Consider the following 14,405-nt stretch of genomic DNA (forward strand, 5'->3'; position numbering starts at 1 on the left):
CTAAGTCAAAATAAGGAAGTTTGACTCATGTTTCCTTCTTTGTAGCTGATTCCTTTTCTTCCAAGTCTTGAATTAATTTCTTCCATCTCTTTAGCAAATTCCTAGCCTTCTTTGATCTTCAATTTCGTCCATCCACCTTGCTCCAAGCACGTGCTAACCATTCCAAGCCCAAAACTGCTCCAAAATGCTCCAAATTGCACTTTCTTGCCACTTTAGCCAATTGGACCTACAAACACACGAAAATAGCTCAAAATACTAAAATAACTAGGAACTAACAACATAAATGTAAGATGACAAGCTAACTAAGTCGCATAAATATGCTCCTATCACTGAGGGATCCCAATTGTAGCAATGGTCGTTCCAACATAACTTATTTTGACAATTTATATTGAAGTTGACGAAAATGATTATAGCTACACATTTTAATGAGTCGAGGGACCAATGGTAATTAATTTTTAGTTAAGGGATCATTGCTCCAATTTGATTAAAATTGAAAGACCATTGCTACAATTTACGGTTCATTTTAAACCCAAGGTTTGGTAGGTAGTTATAAATTTATTACACTTGATGCAGGTTTGCAATACATTTCGCGATCGTCAAGAATCAAACATTCTGCAACCGCATATGAGGATGTTATAACAGAAATATCTAAAGCATGTGAAGCTTTTCAAGCGTAGGAATCATCTCCTTCTATTGATGGTACCTTAGCTTTCTCTTAACCTGCAATGTGCTGATTTCTTATGGTGTTCTGAAGGTTGGACTAATTTTTGTAACAGTAACTGCTGCTCGAGCACTTGAGTCGGTAAATACAGAGATTTACATCCTAAGGCTCTGCTCATGGCTGTTGTCGATTATAGTTTGAAAACCCACAGCAGAGTGCGGACAGTTTTTCTGGTAACACCTAAATGATACTGTCCAATTTGTCACTTGTCACCAACACTTCCAAGCAGCTCATTGACATCTTCTAGTGTCACATTTCTGTCCCAAACATTTGGTGTGTATTTTCAACTTCAGAATCAAATGTCATCGATGTACTATTTTGTAAAACTAACTCGAATGCTCCTCGATCACTCTTGCAATGTATTCAAAGTTTTGGGTTTCGATTTGGAAATCATTAGGTGTGTATTTTCAATCATTACATATTTTACAGATGAACTTATCAACGAACCAGAAGGCAAAGAATTGCATTCCATGAATGCTTCCAGCATGATTATAAGGCTAGCTAGTCTTTCCTGTATGCCAACACGTTCAAAACATCGGCAAGATCTGTCTCACCCTGAATACTCTGAACCCAATTGGCGTTAATCTGCACATGCTCCATGCTCTGCTTCAAGGTTCTGGTTATCGAGGGGGTGGGATGAACCTTAAAGAACTCATCTACTTCCTTAACCTTTTCAAATGAAGCCAACTGCAGAGGAAAGTAACGCCGAATGGACATGAAGGTATAAGAAAAGAAGGAATGGAAAGGTATTATGTAGCTAATTTATATTGCTTGTGTAATCACAGATTAAAATTACACACACAAAAAAAAAAAAAAAAAAAAAGAAAAAAAAAAAGGGGTCTGAAAGGCCAGAACGAACCGGTGAAACAACTGCACGAACAAGGCTGGCAATTACAAATCCAGAACCCCAGGTCTTAGAGATGTGCTCCCAGTTATCCTGTATTTTGGATATCATCCAAAAGGCAAAATGAATCGTATTAACAAAAGTAGGGAAAGAATAGAAATACATTTCATAATATGCTCTTCAGAAACTAGTGCTTCAGAATTACCTTCAACCACGTCAAAGCTGTTTCCCGTCCTTCACTACTAACAGAAGATAGCCCACGGGCAGCATCCTGAAGGCGGACCTATAAATATAGATGCCGATTGCTTGAAATTTCTTTGAGATGCTCTAATAATTATGTACTTATAATTACAAAATTTCAACCAGCAAATATAAGACATAAGTAAAATCGGATACCTCAGAAGACAATAAAAGGTTGAGAACTTCCAGTACTATGCTCGGATCTGGACAAGATGCTAATGATTCTACAGGCACAGAGAGAAATCTTATTCCCATGACATAACAAATTAACAATCTCAGATGTTAGATCAGCATCCTTAATTGTACAAATGAATTAGTAGTTACTTATAATGCGGTTTTTCTCCTCGCTTAGATCAGCCTCTCTGTAAACTCTAAGAAGAGATTCGTAGCCCCATCTGTTACACATGCTTACTCTTTGCATTACCGCCACATACACTGCCTGAAACAATAGTTAATCAGGAAAGTCAAAAGCTTGAATATAGTGTTTAATTAATGGTTTACATCCAAAACAACCTTTCTTATGTCGGGAGGAAGGACTGGCGTATTTCGGTTATCCAAGAATTCACGAAAACGTCTACTTGCTTCATTAATTGTTGGGTCATGTCCAAACACAGCAAGGGCAGTTAAAATTTCTCCTCTTAGCATTGAATCTAAATGGCTCTCACCAGGTTTAGGCTCCCAACCAAGCTTTCTGTAGATAAATTCAACATACATATAAACTGTTAACAAAATAAATAGAAAGAAAGAAAAAAAGGAAGCAAATTTAGTGGACAGTTTGGTACTTGCATAGTTAAAAAAAAAGAACAAGCTTACTCTGCAGAGTACTGGAAAAGGCTAATAAACGATTGTTTTATGAGATTCAGTAGCTCGGGTACAGCATCAGCCGCAATTCTTGCCAGCTTATAACATATCTGAGAAGTGAAGATCAGAGTCAGACTCAAACCATATACACAATAACCTAAACACAGAGCATAGGTGATCATTACGGCAATCAAATTTGACAGCACTGTATAGTCAAGTTCCTCTCTGTAAGCACCCAACAACGTAAGCAATGAAGCAAAAGACTGCTGGCGAGCCATAGAAAGGGCAAATGAATCATCCAAGATTCCTGTTGAAGGAAACAAAATGATATAAACTAAATACTTCCATTTTTCACTATCATAGAGATGCAAGTTTGTGTGTGCGTGTGTGTGTGTGCATAAAAAGACGATTACCGTATCTGTCGGTTGCAGACAAGTCTTTCTTTTCTATAACATTTCTAAGTGCAGCTAAAAGTTCATCTGAATACATCACCCTGTAAAAACCAGTCTGATCCAAGTTGACTTTGATCCAACTGTATAAGGCATTGTTTTTATTGCTTGCACTTCTACATCCATTCTCTGCTAGGAAGCAGCCCAGAAATTCTTTTAGGTCGAGACTTTCGGACTTGTTTCGTAGTAGGAAACTCTTGTGCACATCATATGAGCCACAGCATAATGTTATCGGCACAATCCATTGCCCATCACCTTGGGAACCACTCAAGTAGAATTGTGTCTGCCGTTTATTAATTTACTTATTAGAATTTTCCAAGTACCACAGAATAAGGCTTAACAATATGCATCTGAGCTCCAAGATGTAATTTAAAATTTTGACAATCAAACAAAATTTTCAAGGAGGCAAAACAAGGAAACCTGGTCAAATTGCAATTTCTGATCTTTCACTTTGACAGAAATAACAGGGTAACCCATTTGCTGAGTCCATGAATTCATTAGCTTGTTCACAGGTTCACCAGATATCTCCTCAAGGGCAGCCCATAAATCTTCTGTGATTGTATTTGAGGAAGCATGCTTTCTTATGTATGAAGCAAGTGACTTCTGGATGCATTAAAAAATAACATGCAATTAACCAAAGTTCAAAAGTTCAATTAAAGAATAGAGACACACATCAAAAACCTTTCTCGTATTGTATGAAACCCAAAAAAAAAAAAAAAAAAAAAAAAAAAAAGAAAATCAAAGAACCTACCTGGAAGTATTCCGCACCAAGATAGCTTTGTAGCATCCGAATAATAGAAGCTCCTTTTCTATAACTTATTGAATCAAATATTTCATCAACCTCAGCAGCATGATTGATCTCTACGTGGCCAAAAGACCCAAGATTAAAACATAATATACCAGTTACCTGAACACATGTATGCTTATACCCTTCATTAAATAGTGTGCTGAAAGTATAGTGATGAATACTACTATTTAAAGCCTGTCATGCACGAAAGACATATGTAAAAGTACCTCGATGGGGTGAGATTCTTCAAGCCCATCCAGCTTAAGACCCCTAGCACTTTCATCAACAAACTGAGTCCATACTTTCCACTCTGGGAACAAGCTATCAGTAACTAAATAGCTCACCTAATGACGTTTAAAATACTTAATTAAAGTCCAAAGCATGTAAAATAACAAGTACAACAAATGAAGTTAAGTGATACCCATGTTGCAAATCCCTCGTTCAGCCATAAGTGTGTCCACCATTCCATCGTTACAAGATTGCCAAACCACTGGTGTGCCAATTCATGTGTCACAGCAGTTGAAACCTTTCAAAAGCAAAAAAGAAATGTATATTCATATATATATTTCATTTGGGTTTTAAATAAATCAATAGGGTAGTGCTATCAACAGGCCCATTTTTACTTCTCACACACCCCTTTCAACTTTCGGCCTTCAAATCAAATGAATTACGAAGATTGATGGACAAAAATTAACAAGGGTGTGTGGGAGGTAAAAACAGGTGTGTGAATAGAACTGTCCAATAAATAAATAACTACATATCATATGAACCAAGCTAAATGCTGAAAGCTAGAGTTACCATTTGCTTGTTGGCAGCTGCAGAATTTTGTTCATCAAAGAGCAAAGCTGATTCTTGGTACGTAACTAAACCATAATTCTCCATGGCCCCATGAAAATCAGGAATTGCAACCATATCCAATTTGGGCAAAGAGTATGGCATAGAAAAATAACTGTAAAACTTTTTCGTCATTGATTTCATATTGAGTGTTAAACAACACATCGTAGGAACGGTAGGGAAAGAAACTAGATATAGTCCATAACAGGCATTAAGTGTAATTGCAAATTCGAATATGAATGATTAGTAATTTTGTGATCAATAAACATACTCTTTGTAAAATTCAAGAGTCCTGACAGCAAGGTCCAAAGCAAACTTCCCTTGGTCTGCCCTGCCAACTTGACAATATACCCGCACTATGACCCCTACGACGAGATAAAATGTGGCACCATCAAGAAAGGGTTGCGGTTGCACTAAATACACACACAACAAGAGATTGTCAATGATTTTACCATCAGAAGTATGATCTTCAATATAATCAAACAACCCAACAACTATGGCCACCAAATATGTAGACATGATTGGTGATTCTTGATATGTAACTGTCTTCATATGTCCATCCACTTTTTCTTCTACAACCGGCATGTTGGAAAGAGCTACTAATTCGGACGGAACATCATCCAATATAATCTTGAATGTAGCCTGTCAATCAAAGTTCCAGTAAGAATAAATGGGGTGAATGCAGCAGACCCTCAAAGTTAAACAATTTAACCAGAACTAAAGGATTGATTTCTTATCCATACTACCATCCCATAACCAACATATCTGTTTCCTCCTAAAATCAAAGCTGCAGTTAGAAGCCATGTTTAGTATCCAGAATCGATTTAACAAAATAACTATATACAAATGTAAATCAATATTTTTATTCTACTGTGTACGCAAGTGAGAGACCTTCCAAGCAGGTTCATCCCAACATGGAAAGCACCGCCTGGCATCAACTGGTTGAAACTGCGTAACTGCCATATTTTTCTTCTCACTGTTATGCTCATATGTACTGCACCATTGAAGTATAATAGGCACATTGATAGATGAAAAGGAGCTATACAGACTGTATAACAAATCCGGAATTCAAGGAACGTCCTTACCTTCTAAAAAATCCCTTAATCTTGTCATTCAAAATACCTTCAAACCCAATAGCCAAAACTCCCAAACCAATCGGAAGTGTCTCTCCAAACTCCAAAACCAAAACCCCGTCTTCGTTGAATATCTCAACTTTTGAAGGCTTAAAGACCTGCTCAAACAGTCATTTACTCATTGTATGAGTTACTTTTAACACTATTTTGGTACAGCTGAAACAATCAGATAAACTTATTAGGACTTTCAAATTAAATTAAATTAAATTAAATGAGATAGCTATTCTCCAATCCATTTTCCTTTTCCTACAGCTTTCTAATTAAGCAGCAGCCAAACAAGGCAGCAAAATCACTAATCAAGGATTGATTAATCACTTATGGGATAAGTGCTTCCGAGAAAAATCACTTTAAAAATCGATGAGTGTCAAGTACCAAATCATCCAAGCTAAAAACGATAAAAAAAAAATTGTCTGAATTGAGGCAAATAATGAGTGCACCGATGATCGGTGGTAGTACCTTGGAAGAGTGAGTGAAAGAGACGGAAACGGCATCGACGGCGAGCTCGGTAGCGTTGAGGGCGATGAATCGAGTATCGGAGACGATATCGAGGTCGATGGCGACGGAGCCGGCGAATTTGCAAGCGATGAGGTCGGGTTTCAGCCGTATGGAGTATCGCTTTGGCACGGCGAATTTCGGAAGCCGCGGTTGGCCTCTGAACTGCTCCATCTCCGCCTTCGTGTCACGATAGTTGCTCCTCTGTTCTGTGAGAAGCAGAATGATCGTAGGAGAGATTAACGTCGTCCGCGCAAGTTAAACGTCAAAGGTAATGCATTGAAAGTGTAATCAATGTTTAAAAAGTCAAAGAAAGATATAAAAATAGGAGGTAAAGTCTACTCTTTACCTTTTTTATTTATTTATTTTTTTTTTTGAAAAGAAGTACGATATTTATTGAAATAAGAGAAATACGTACATCAATATGAAAGATGGAATGTATTATAAACCTTGATAAAACCTTGCCGGAAATTTCAATTTGGACAAAAGAAAAAGAATGCCTCGCATAATTAACAATATAACCATCCTCCAAACAATACAATCATAAAAAATTAATTAAGAAACATCCTTAGTTAAAGCATCTTAGACTAGAATTGGTGGGTATCCACACCTGATGCGAGAATTATACGCACACAAATTAAACCCTCTTTTTGACAATTGTAGTAAGTATGTAAGTAGGGATCGTTCTGGACCGGGGATTAGGAGGGATTGTTAATCACTTGGATTTGACTCAAAAACGCTAAAAACACAATCTAAAACACTATACTAGACTCAAAGAATGCAAAACTAAATTTTAAAACACTAAGACAAACCAAAGACTCAAAATGCTTTAAAGCATAAACTAAATTGATTTCTAACTAAATTGAACAATAAGGTAAAGGGGGATTTAGGTTTTGATTAAACTAAATGACAGATTGTAAATTAAAGCATAAGGAAATGAAGTAAACACAAAATGAATGAATCAACAGCTAATAAAAAGAGATAGCACAAATGGAGATGAAGCTAGAGATTCGATTTCACCATTGCTAAGCCAAGTCCATGCTTGTTAAGTCAGATTATACTCATCCCTCTACTTATTTCTTGGGTTTGTTTCACTTAGATATGATCAGCCATATGATGTGTGGATTTGATCAAATGTCTCTAATCATGAGCCTAATTGTGATGTGCAACTTTGGTTCCTAATCAAGACTATGTAGTGCACAAGAAACTTTCACAAAACCAAAGGGAACACTCGGCAGGATGTTTGCAAAACATTCCCTTCATTCATTCACATATCTACCAAGATTATGCATGATGTGTGCTTTAATCTTGGCTAAACAACCTGTGGTTAATTCAAATGATGATCAAGCATTAAAATCAACACACTAAGTCACAATTAAATCGGAGAATGAAACAAGAAATAGATAGATTAAATGAGAATTCCGAATTAACTACATGACAATCTTGCAAGGCTACATCGAATCCCTAGAGAGAGATTAGTTACACTTCATGTTTACAAAAGGTTTGACATAAAAATATATAACATGAGTGAACATAGGATTAAGAAGAAAGAACCCTTGAAGCAAAACTGATGTCGAAATCCTTTAAGAAATGGGAGAGTGTATCTAATGGAATGAAGCCGAGAGGAACTTCCTCATGGTACAAAACAAAGAGAATCAAAGAAACACCTAAACATTCCAACAACTCAAACTTGAATTGTATGAACGTTTAGGCCCTCTTATCTTCCTCTTCGTCGTAGCACAAGGTCTAAGGGATGTTGTTGGTGTGTTGAATGGATTGGGGAATTATGGAAATGGATGAGGAGTGGTGTTTGGATTATAAGGGAATGGTAGCTCACGGCAATGAGGGAAGATTGGATGTGTTTGTGATGTGTTGTGTATGAAAATGAGATGAGATTTTTGTGTATGAATGCATGGGTTTTTATAGGGGGAATGGGAGAACATGTGGGTGATTGTTTAAGAGTGAATGTGGTTGTTATGATTGAGAGTGCATGTGGATGAAATAATGATGGAAAAAGAGCTAGGTTGTTGGTGTGTGAATGCATGTGTTGAATTTGTGATGCAATGATGAAAGAGTAAGTGCATGTGTGTGTGAATGGTGGTGCAATGATGAAAGAGTAAGTGCATGTGTGTGTGAATGGTGGTGCAATGATGAAATGATGAAGTAGGAAGGTGGAAATGGCATGTGTTGAATTTGTGATGCAATGATGAAAGAGTAAGTGCATGTGTGTGTGAATGGTGATGCAATGATGAAAGAGTAAGTGCATGTGTGTGTGAATGGTGGTGCAATGATGAAATGATGAAGTAGGAAGGTGGAAATGCATGTGGCTAAGGGTTGTTGATTGGGCTAGAGGTTTTGCATGGCTCAAAGGATTGTTTGATTGGGCTAGGCCCTTTGTTTTATGTCCAAAGTGCATACAAGGCTTTCAAATTCGTCCAACACTTTGGCTCCAAGCATATGCTATCCATTCCAAGCCCAATTTTGCTCCAAAATGCTCCAAAATGCATCTTTTTGCTTCCTTAGCCATATGAACCTAAAAACACACGAAAATGGCTTAAACTACTAAAACAACTATGAATTAACAACATAGATGCACGAAAACAAGCTAAGTAAGTCGCCTAAATATGCTCCTATCAACACTAAACCATCTCAGCCGCACATCCAAGTCCAGCACACACGAGTCTATCCGTTACCCGATTTGCATCTCGACAAATATGCAGTAACATTGTCAAATGAAAGGAACCTAGAAAATGATTGATGTCATTAATTAAAGGCCCCATGTTTGATGTATCTACACCCCGACGTTGCATAGCTGCCAAAGCTATTGCAGAATCTTCAAAACGAAAAGGTCTCCCATCTGGAAATAGTTCCAACACGAACATTACAGCCCTTCTAGCTACCAAGAATTCCACCTGAAAAGGAGATGTAGTGTGATCAACAGAAGCCGAGAGCCCAGCTAAAAAAATTTTCGTTGTGATCCCGAATGACGGCTCCAACACCACCCATGCTCAATGTGGATGCAAATTTTTGTCTTCTTCTTAATGGACAAAATTGCACCTACAAAACAAATAACACCTTAGGTCAAGGCCAAGAGCCTCACGCGCCCACGATGAATTGGGGGGGAGGGACTTTGGCCGAAGAACTTGATGTGATATAAAATAGCACACAAATTAAACCCTCTTTTTGATAGTTGTAGTATATGAAAGTAGGGATCGTTCTAGGTCGGGGATTAGGAGGGACTGCTAATCTACACAAATTAAACTCTAAATCACTAAACTAGACTCAAAAATAGAAAACTAAACTTAAAGTGACTCAAATAACTCAAAACAAGCTAAACTAACTCAAACAGCACAAAACAAGCAAATTGACTCAAAACAAGAACTAAGGAGTGATTTGGACGAAAATTAAACTAAGTAGACTCGAAATACTAAATGGCGGGTTTGTTTGATGAATTTAAACTAAAACAAACAAGTTACAGAAACAAAGTAAATTGATACGAATGTGGGTGAATTGATGGGTGATAGGCTAGCTAGAGGGTCATTCTCCACACATGACACATATGCACACAAATCGATTTCCAATTATTATTCCAATAAACCATGAATGACAATGCCCCAAATTAATTGTGAACTACACAAATTAATTCTCAGATTTTTCTAATTTCATTGAATTGGACTCAGCGACGCAATCAAATTATTCTTATCAAGTTCCCTATATGAACTGCATGATAAAGATACATATCAAAGATCATTAAGTTATATGAAAATCATAAGCATTGACAAAGCATTCGTAACTATGAAAAGCATGATGCTCATGCCATGGATTTACTTAACATAATCATGACTAGTGACTTCCACTACTTATAAATATAAGTTCATAACAATTAGGTGAAATTCCCTTATATTTTAGCATCAAATTCATGCATGCAAACTAAGTAGGTCTCCTTAATCAACATACAAGAATAAGTTATCAATCAAACAGATAAGTAAATCGCATTCATGTTTTACGAAACAATAATTGGAGGAAATCAATTCATATAAAACATATGTCCATGGCTTCGAATTCACCTCTAGCTAAAAAGAAATTAGTTCCACATGTTTGTCATAGTTGAAAAACAATCTAAAATAAACATTGAAACTAAAACTAATGATAGAAAGAACCTAAGACGCTCCAACAATCCAATGGTAGATTGCACAATCCTTGGATGCAAGTTACCGCTTAAAACCCCTTCTTCTCCTTCCTTCCTTGCTTGCAGGTAGAAATCTCGGTGTACCTCAAGAGTAATCTTGTATTTTTTACCCAAAAATCCGCGTGTCGCCTCTATATTTTTCTTGATTATTTTTGGCTCCACACTCGAGTTTTTTGACCAAGCACCATCGAAATTACACTTTAACCACTCCGAGGGTGATTGACCCCATTTTTGTTGGTCACGAGACTGCGATACCTTTGGTTGTTTATGAAACTGTTGGAAAGAAACCATCCACTCCTCCGCTCGCAGCACCACCTCAGTGCACCCTAAACTCCTCTCCATATCAAGTCGTTCTGCGCCTTCCACAAGCTCCAAAAAACCATCAGCAATAGCTAATTATATTCTCAACCTTTTAGGCCTCGTCTGGTATAGACGATTTGATTAGAAAGAAGAGGCTTACTTCACAATTAATTTCTTTCTAAACCCCAAAATAAAGAGTCATTCATACACCCTTTCAACATTTCCAGAGTTTAAGGGTTAGTTTGGAATTGGTGTGATGTGCAAAAAGCGTTGTTTTCAAAAGCAGAGCTACTTCTGCTTTATACTTTTTTGAATTTATGATTTTGATAAAAAATAGCACTTTTTTTTTTCCATTTACCAAGCACAACTTTAGCTGCTTATGCTTTATACTTTTTTGAATTTATGATTTTGATAAAAAAATAACACCTTTTTTTTTTTTTTTTTCATTTACCAAACACAACTCTAGCCTAAACTTAAAAAAAAAAAAAATTGTTTATAAAAAAATGTCAATCACCATCCTCCATATTTACTCATTGGTCTTGGCCTCTCATTTTTGGTGCAGCTTCAGGTTCAAGTTGATCTTAAGCCAAGCCCAACATATTAGAAACATTACATGCAAATGCAATAGAAAACAAGATAGTGCTTTCAACTTGTCAATTTCTAATTCTTACACGCTATTCTTAATTTTCGAACAACAATGCATACAGAGCAGAAAGGTAGTACATCTAATGGAGTGAGGATCCTATTAGGATCCTCATTGGGAATCTTCAAATCGTGTCCGTTCATCGTACTTCGTGCGACCATAAATCATTTTAAATACTTTTATTTAAAATTAAATATGAATAGTATCTGATAAAAACTTACCACACGATGTACGATGAATGGACACGATTTGAGAATTTCCAAGATGCTCACAAAGAGGATCTGGAGAGGATCCTCATTCTAGCTAACGTTGTCTTTGTGTATGTGGCAGAAAATCATTGGTCGACAAAAGAAAATTGTTGAAATTTGCGGAAAATGAACCAGATCATGACCGTTCATTATATATCGTGCGGTCAGTTTTCGTTAAGTACTATTTATATTTAATTTTAAATTTTAAATTTTAAAATGATTTATAACTGCATGATATACGATGAACAATCACAATCATCGGATTCCTAAGATCCAAAAAAAAGAATCCGACCGACAATCCTTCTTCGAAATTTGCATCCATATGCTAACGCCATTTGTAGACCTTCTCAACCAACACATATTGTTCCATTTTATTATCTTACGCAACAAGTCACAAAGCATTCACTTCATTGTCTTCCATAAAAAACCCGAAAACCCGGTCCCAAATACAAAACAAAACAAAATAGTTTACCAAAAAAAAAAACAAAACAAAATATCTCCGACGACTCCGATGGACTCTAAACCTTCCAGCGAAGTATCATTCGAGTTCCCGACCGTCTTTCGAATCTATAATGACGGACGGACCGAGAGACTCAAGGGCACCGAAACCGTCCCACCCTCTATGGACCCAACAATCGGGGTCCAATCCAAAGACATTGTCCTCTCGCCACAATCTGGGCTCTCTGCGCGCGTCTTCCTACCCAAGCTCCTCGACCCGACCCACAAACTCCCTCTCCTTATTTTCATCAACGGCGGCGCTTTCGTCATCGAGTCCCCCTACTCTCCTCTCTACCACAACCACGTTTGGTTACTGGCTTCCGAAGCCAACGTCGTGGCTTTGTCGGTGCACTACAGGCGTGCCCCGGAGCACCCACTCCCCGTTGCTTTTGAAGGCTCCTGGGATGCAGTCCAATGGGCCGCTACCCATTCCTCTCGTAACGGCCCGAGGCTTGGCTCAGCGATCACGTTGACTTTGACCGTGTTTTTATAGGTGGTGACAGCGCTGGCGCCACTCTGACGCACAACGTGGTGCGCCAGGCCGGGCTCGATGGGTTGAGCGGGACAAGGATATTGGGGATGATTTTGTTTCACCCCTACTTCATGGATGAGGAGCCCGATAAGTTGTTGGAGGTTATTTATCCGACATGTGGTGGGTCGGATGACCCGAGGGTGAGGCCGGGTAACGATCCGAAATTGGGAGAGATTGGGTGCGGGAGGGTGTTGGTTTTTGTTGCTGAGAAGGATTTCTTGAGGGACAGGGGTTGGGCATACTACGAGGCGTTGAAGAAGAGTGGGTATGGTAGGGTGGTTGAGATTGTGGAGAGTGCAGAGGAGGACCACGTGTTTCATTTGTTCAACCCAAGTTGTGACAATTCTGTGGACTTGGTGAAAAAGGTGGTTTCTTTCGTAAATCAAGACTAAGCTACCCGCCACCGCCGTAGCGATCGAGAAGATATTGGATGCTATGGTGACAGCTTCTTGAATTAATCACACAATAACGGTTAGATGTTGTAATTTTTATGTGTTATAATAAGAATTATCCATTGTATTATAGACTATAGATATACAAGCATATATTATCTTCATCAAAGTTTTAGTTTAATTAAAGGGAACTTTAACGAAAAACTCCCGGTACTTTTTAGGGCACCTAAATTGCATGCCATTGGTAGTCTTTCATTAACGACATCCATAATTTGGACGTTACAAATTTTTATTTTTATTTTTTTGATAATTTCTACTTTACTATCCTTAAGTTTTACCAAAATCGTACTTTACTATACTTATTTTTTTGTCTCACTTTCATATACTTCCATTAATTTTCCTATCAAGTGATATGTTAAGTGATCCCTTTGTTTGCAAACAAGAATACTGAGAAATTATACTTTCATTGATAAACAATCATAACCTTATTTTCTCTCGTTCTGGTGAGAGTTCTTCTCTCCATGAGAAATTTTTGCACTGTTTGTGTGTGGGCTTTCCCGATCTGATTTTAGTTCAGCTGTCGTCCCTAGCTGTGGCCAGCATCGGCGACAACCTCTAGTTCAATTCCCATCTATTTTGTTTATATTTCCCATGCTATATTTTGATCCTCTATCCCATCTGTTGTTGTTTTACCTTGTAATTCTAAACCCTGATCTTCAAATTATCTGTCCTTCCTCCCCTTCATCCATGTTTCAGACAACTAATTTCTCCCACTTCTCCTATTTCTTTCCATTATGTTCTCGTTTCTTTTTTTTTTCTCATCCCCTAAAATTGCTTCATCCCCCCTTGTTTTCACACCAATCTTGATATGCAACTATATCTCTTAAACACGTTTTGACGCAGATTTGTCGGAAGGTGCATAGAGTTCCGGTTCGAGTGTTTACACCACCACCTTCTACTTGTGTGACTTTGTTGGCATAGATGCATGTGGTTTTCCCATCGACTTCCCTATCAGTTTCTTTCGTGCTTTGGTGGCGGATCGTCAAGTGTTGGTTCAAGGATGATGGAGCTATGTGTTTTTCTCTTCCTGGGAATTTGTCTGATCAGAATTTAAGCTGCAAGATGATGGAGAATATGTGGTGTTATGGTGATGGCAGGGGTATAATTATTTATGTTGATGCACAAAATCAGCGAGGACTTTGGTACAACAGAAAGTGTCAAGTTTGTGACTTTCGCTAGATTGCTCCGGTCACCAGTGTGGATAAGTATGTAAAGAGATAGGGACAGGGAAGCAAACAAAAG

General features: G+C 37.8%; 1 protein-coding gene and 1 pseudogene across 2 annotated transcripts; one reads left to right on the forward strand and one right to left on the reverse strand.

The window, feature by feature from the left end:
* Nucleotides 1-999: 999 nt before the first annotated feature.
* Nucleotides 1,000-6,591, reverse strand: LOC137729198 (aminopeptidase M1-like). Of its 2 annotated transcripts, none has more exons than XM_068468057.1 (19): nt 6,266-6,591; nt 5,762-5,907; nt 5,568-5,670; nt 5,129-5,318; nt 4,948-5,041; nt 4,641-4,791; nt 4,264-4,368; nt 4,067-4,186; nt 3,807-3,917; nt 3,476-3,655; nt 3,020-3,338; nt 2,792-2,913; nt 2,619-2,716; nt 2,319-2,496; nt 2,130-2,244; nt 1,962-2,029; nt 1,771-1,848; nt 1,581-1,658; nt 1,000-1,408 (listed from the first exon to the last, which is right to left on the reverse strand). In XM_068468057.1, exons 1-19 carry the CDS (start codon nt 6,473-6,475, stop codon nt 1,223-1,225), a joined length of 2,652 nt encoding a protein of 883 aa, XP_068324158.1. In that variant the 5' UTR covers nt 6,476-6,591; the 3' UTR covers nt 1,000-1,222. The 2 variants fall into 2 exon arrangements, with proteins under 2 accessions (XP_068324158.1, XP_068324157.1); XM_068468056.1 differs by having other exon boundaries at nt 3,476-3,658.
* Nucleotides 6,592-12,177: 5,586 nt separating this feature from the next.
* LOC137727525 (probable carboxylesterase 7) lies at nt 12,178-13,247 on the forward strand (annotated as a pseudogene).
* Nucleotides 13,248-14,405: the final 1,158 nt, after the last annotated feature.

The sequence above is a fragment of the Pyrus communis genome, chromosome 3, assembly GCF_963583255.1.
Source record: "Pyrus communis chromosome 3, drPyrComm1.1, whole genome shotgun sequence".
In the NCBI taxonomy this organism is placed as follows: Eukaryota; Viridiplantae; Streptophyta; class Magnoliopsida; order Rosales; family Rosaceae; genus Pyrus; species Pyrus communis.

Bases quoted from the DNA above. Each gene is read 5' to 3' on its own strand.
- LOC137729198 (XM_068468056.1), bottom strand. From the start codon at position 6,475: ATGGAGCAGTTCAGAGGCCAACCGCGGCTTCCGAAATTCGCCGTGCCA. The intron at 5,042-5,128 runs GTAAAATCATTG...ATCTCGTCGTAG, and splicing joins TGAAGATCATACTTCTGATG to GGGTCATAGTGCGGGTATAT. The intron at 1,409-1,580 runs GTTCGTTCTGGC...TTTCCTCTGCAG, and splicing joins TTCGTGCAGTTGTTTCACCG to TTGGCTTCATTTGAAAAGGT.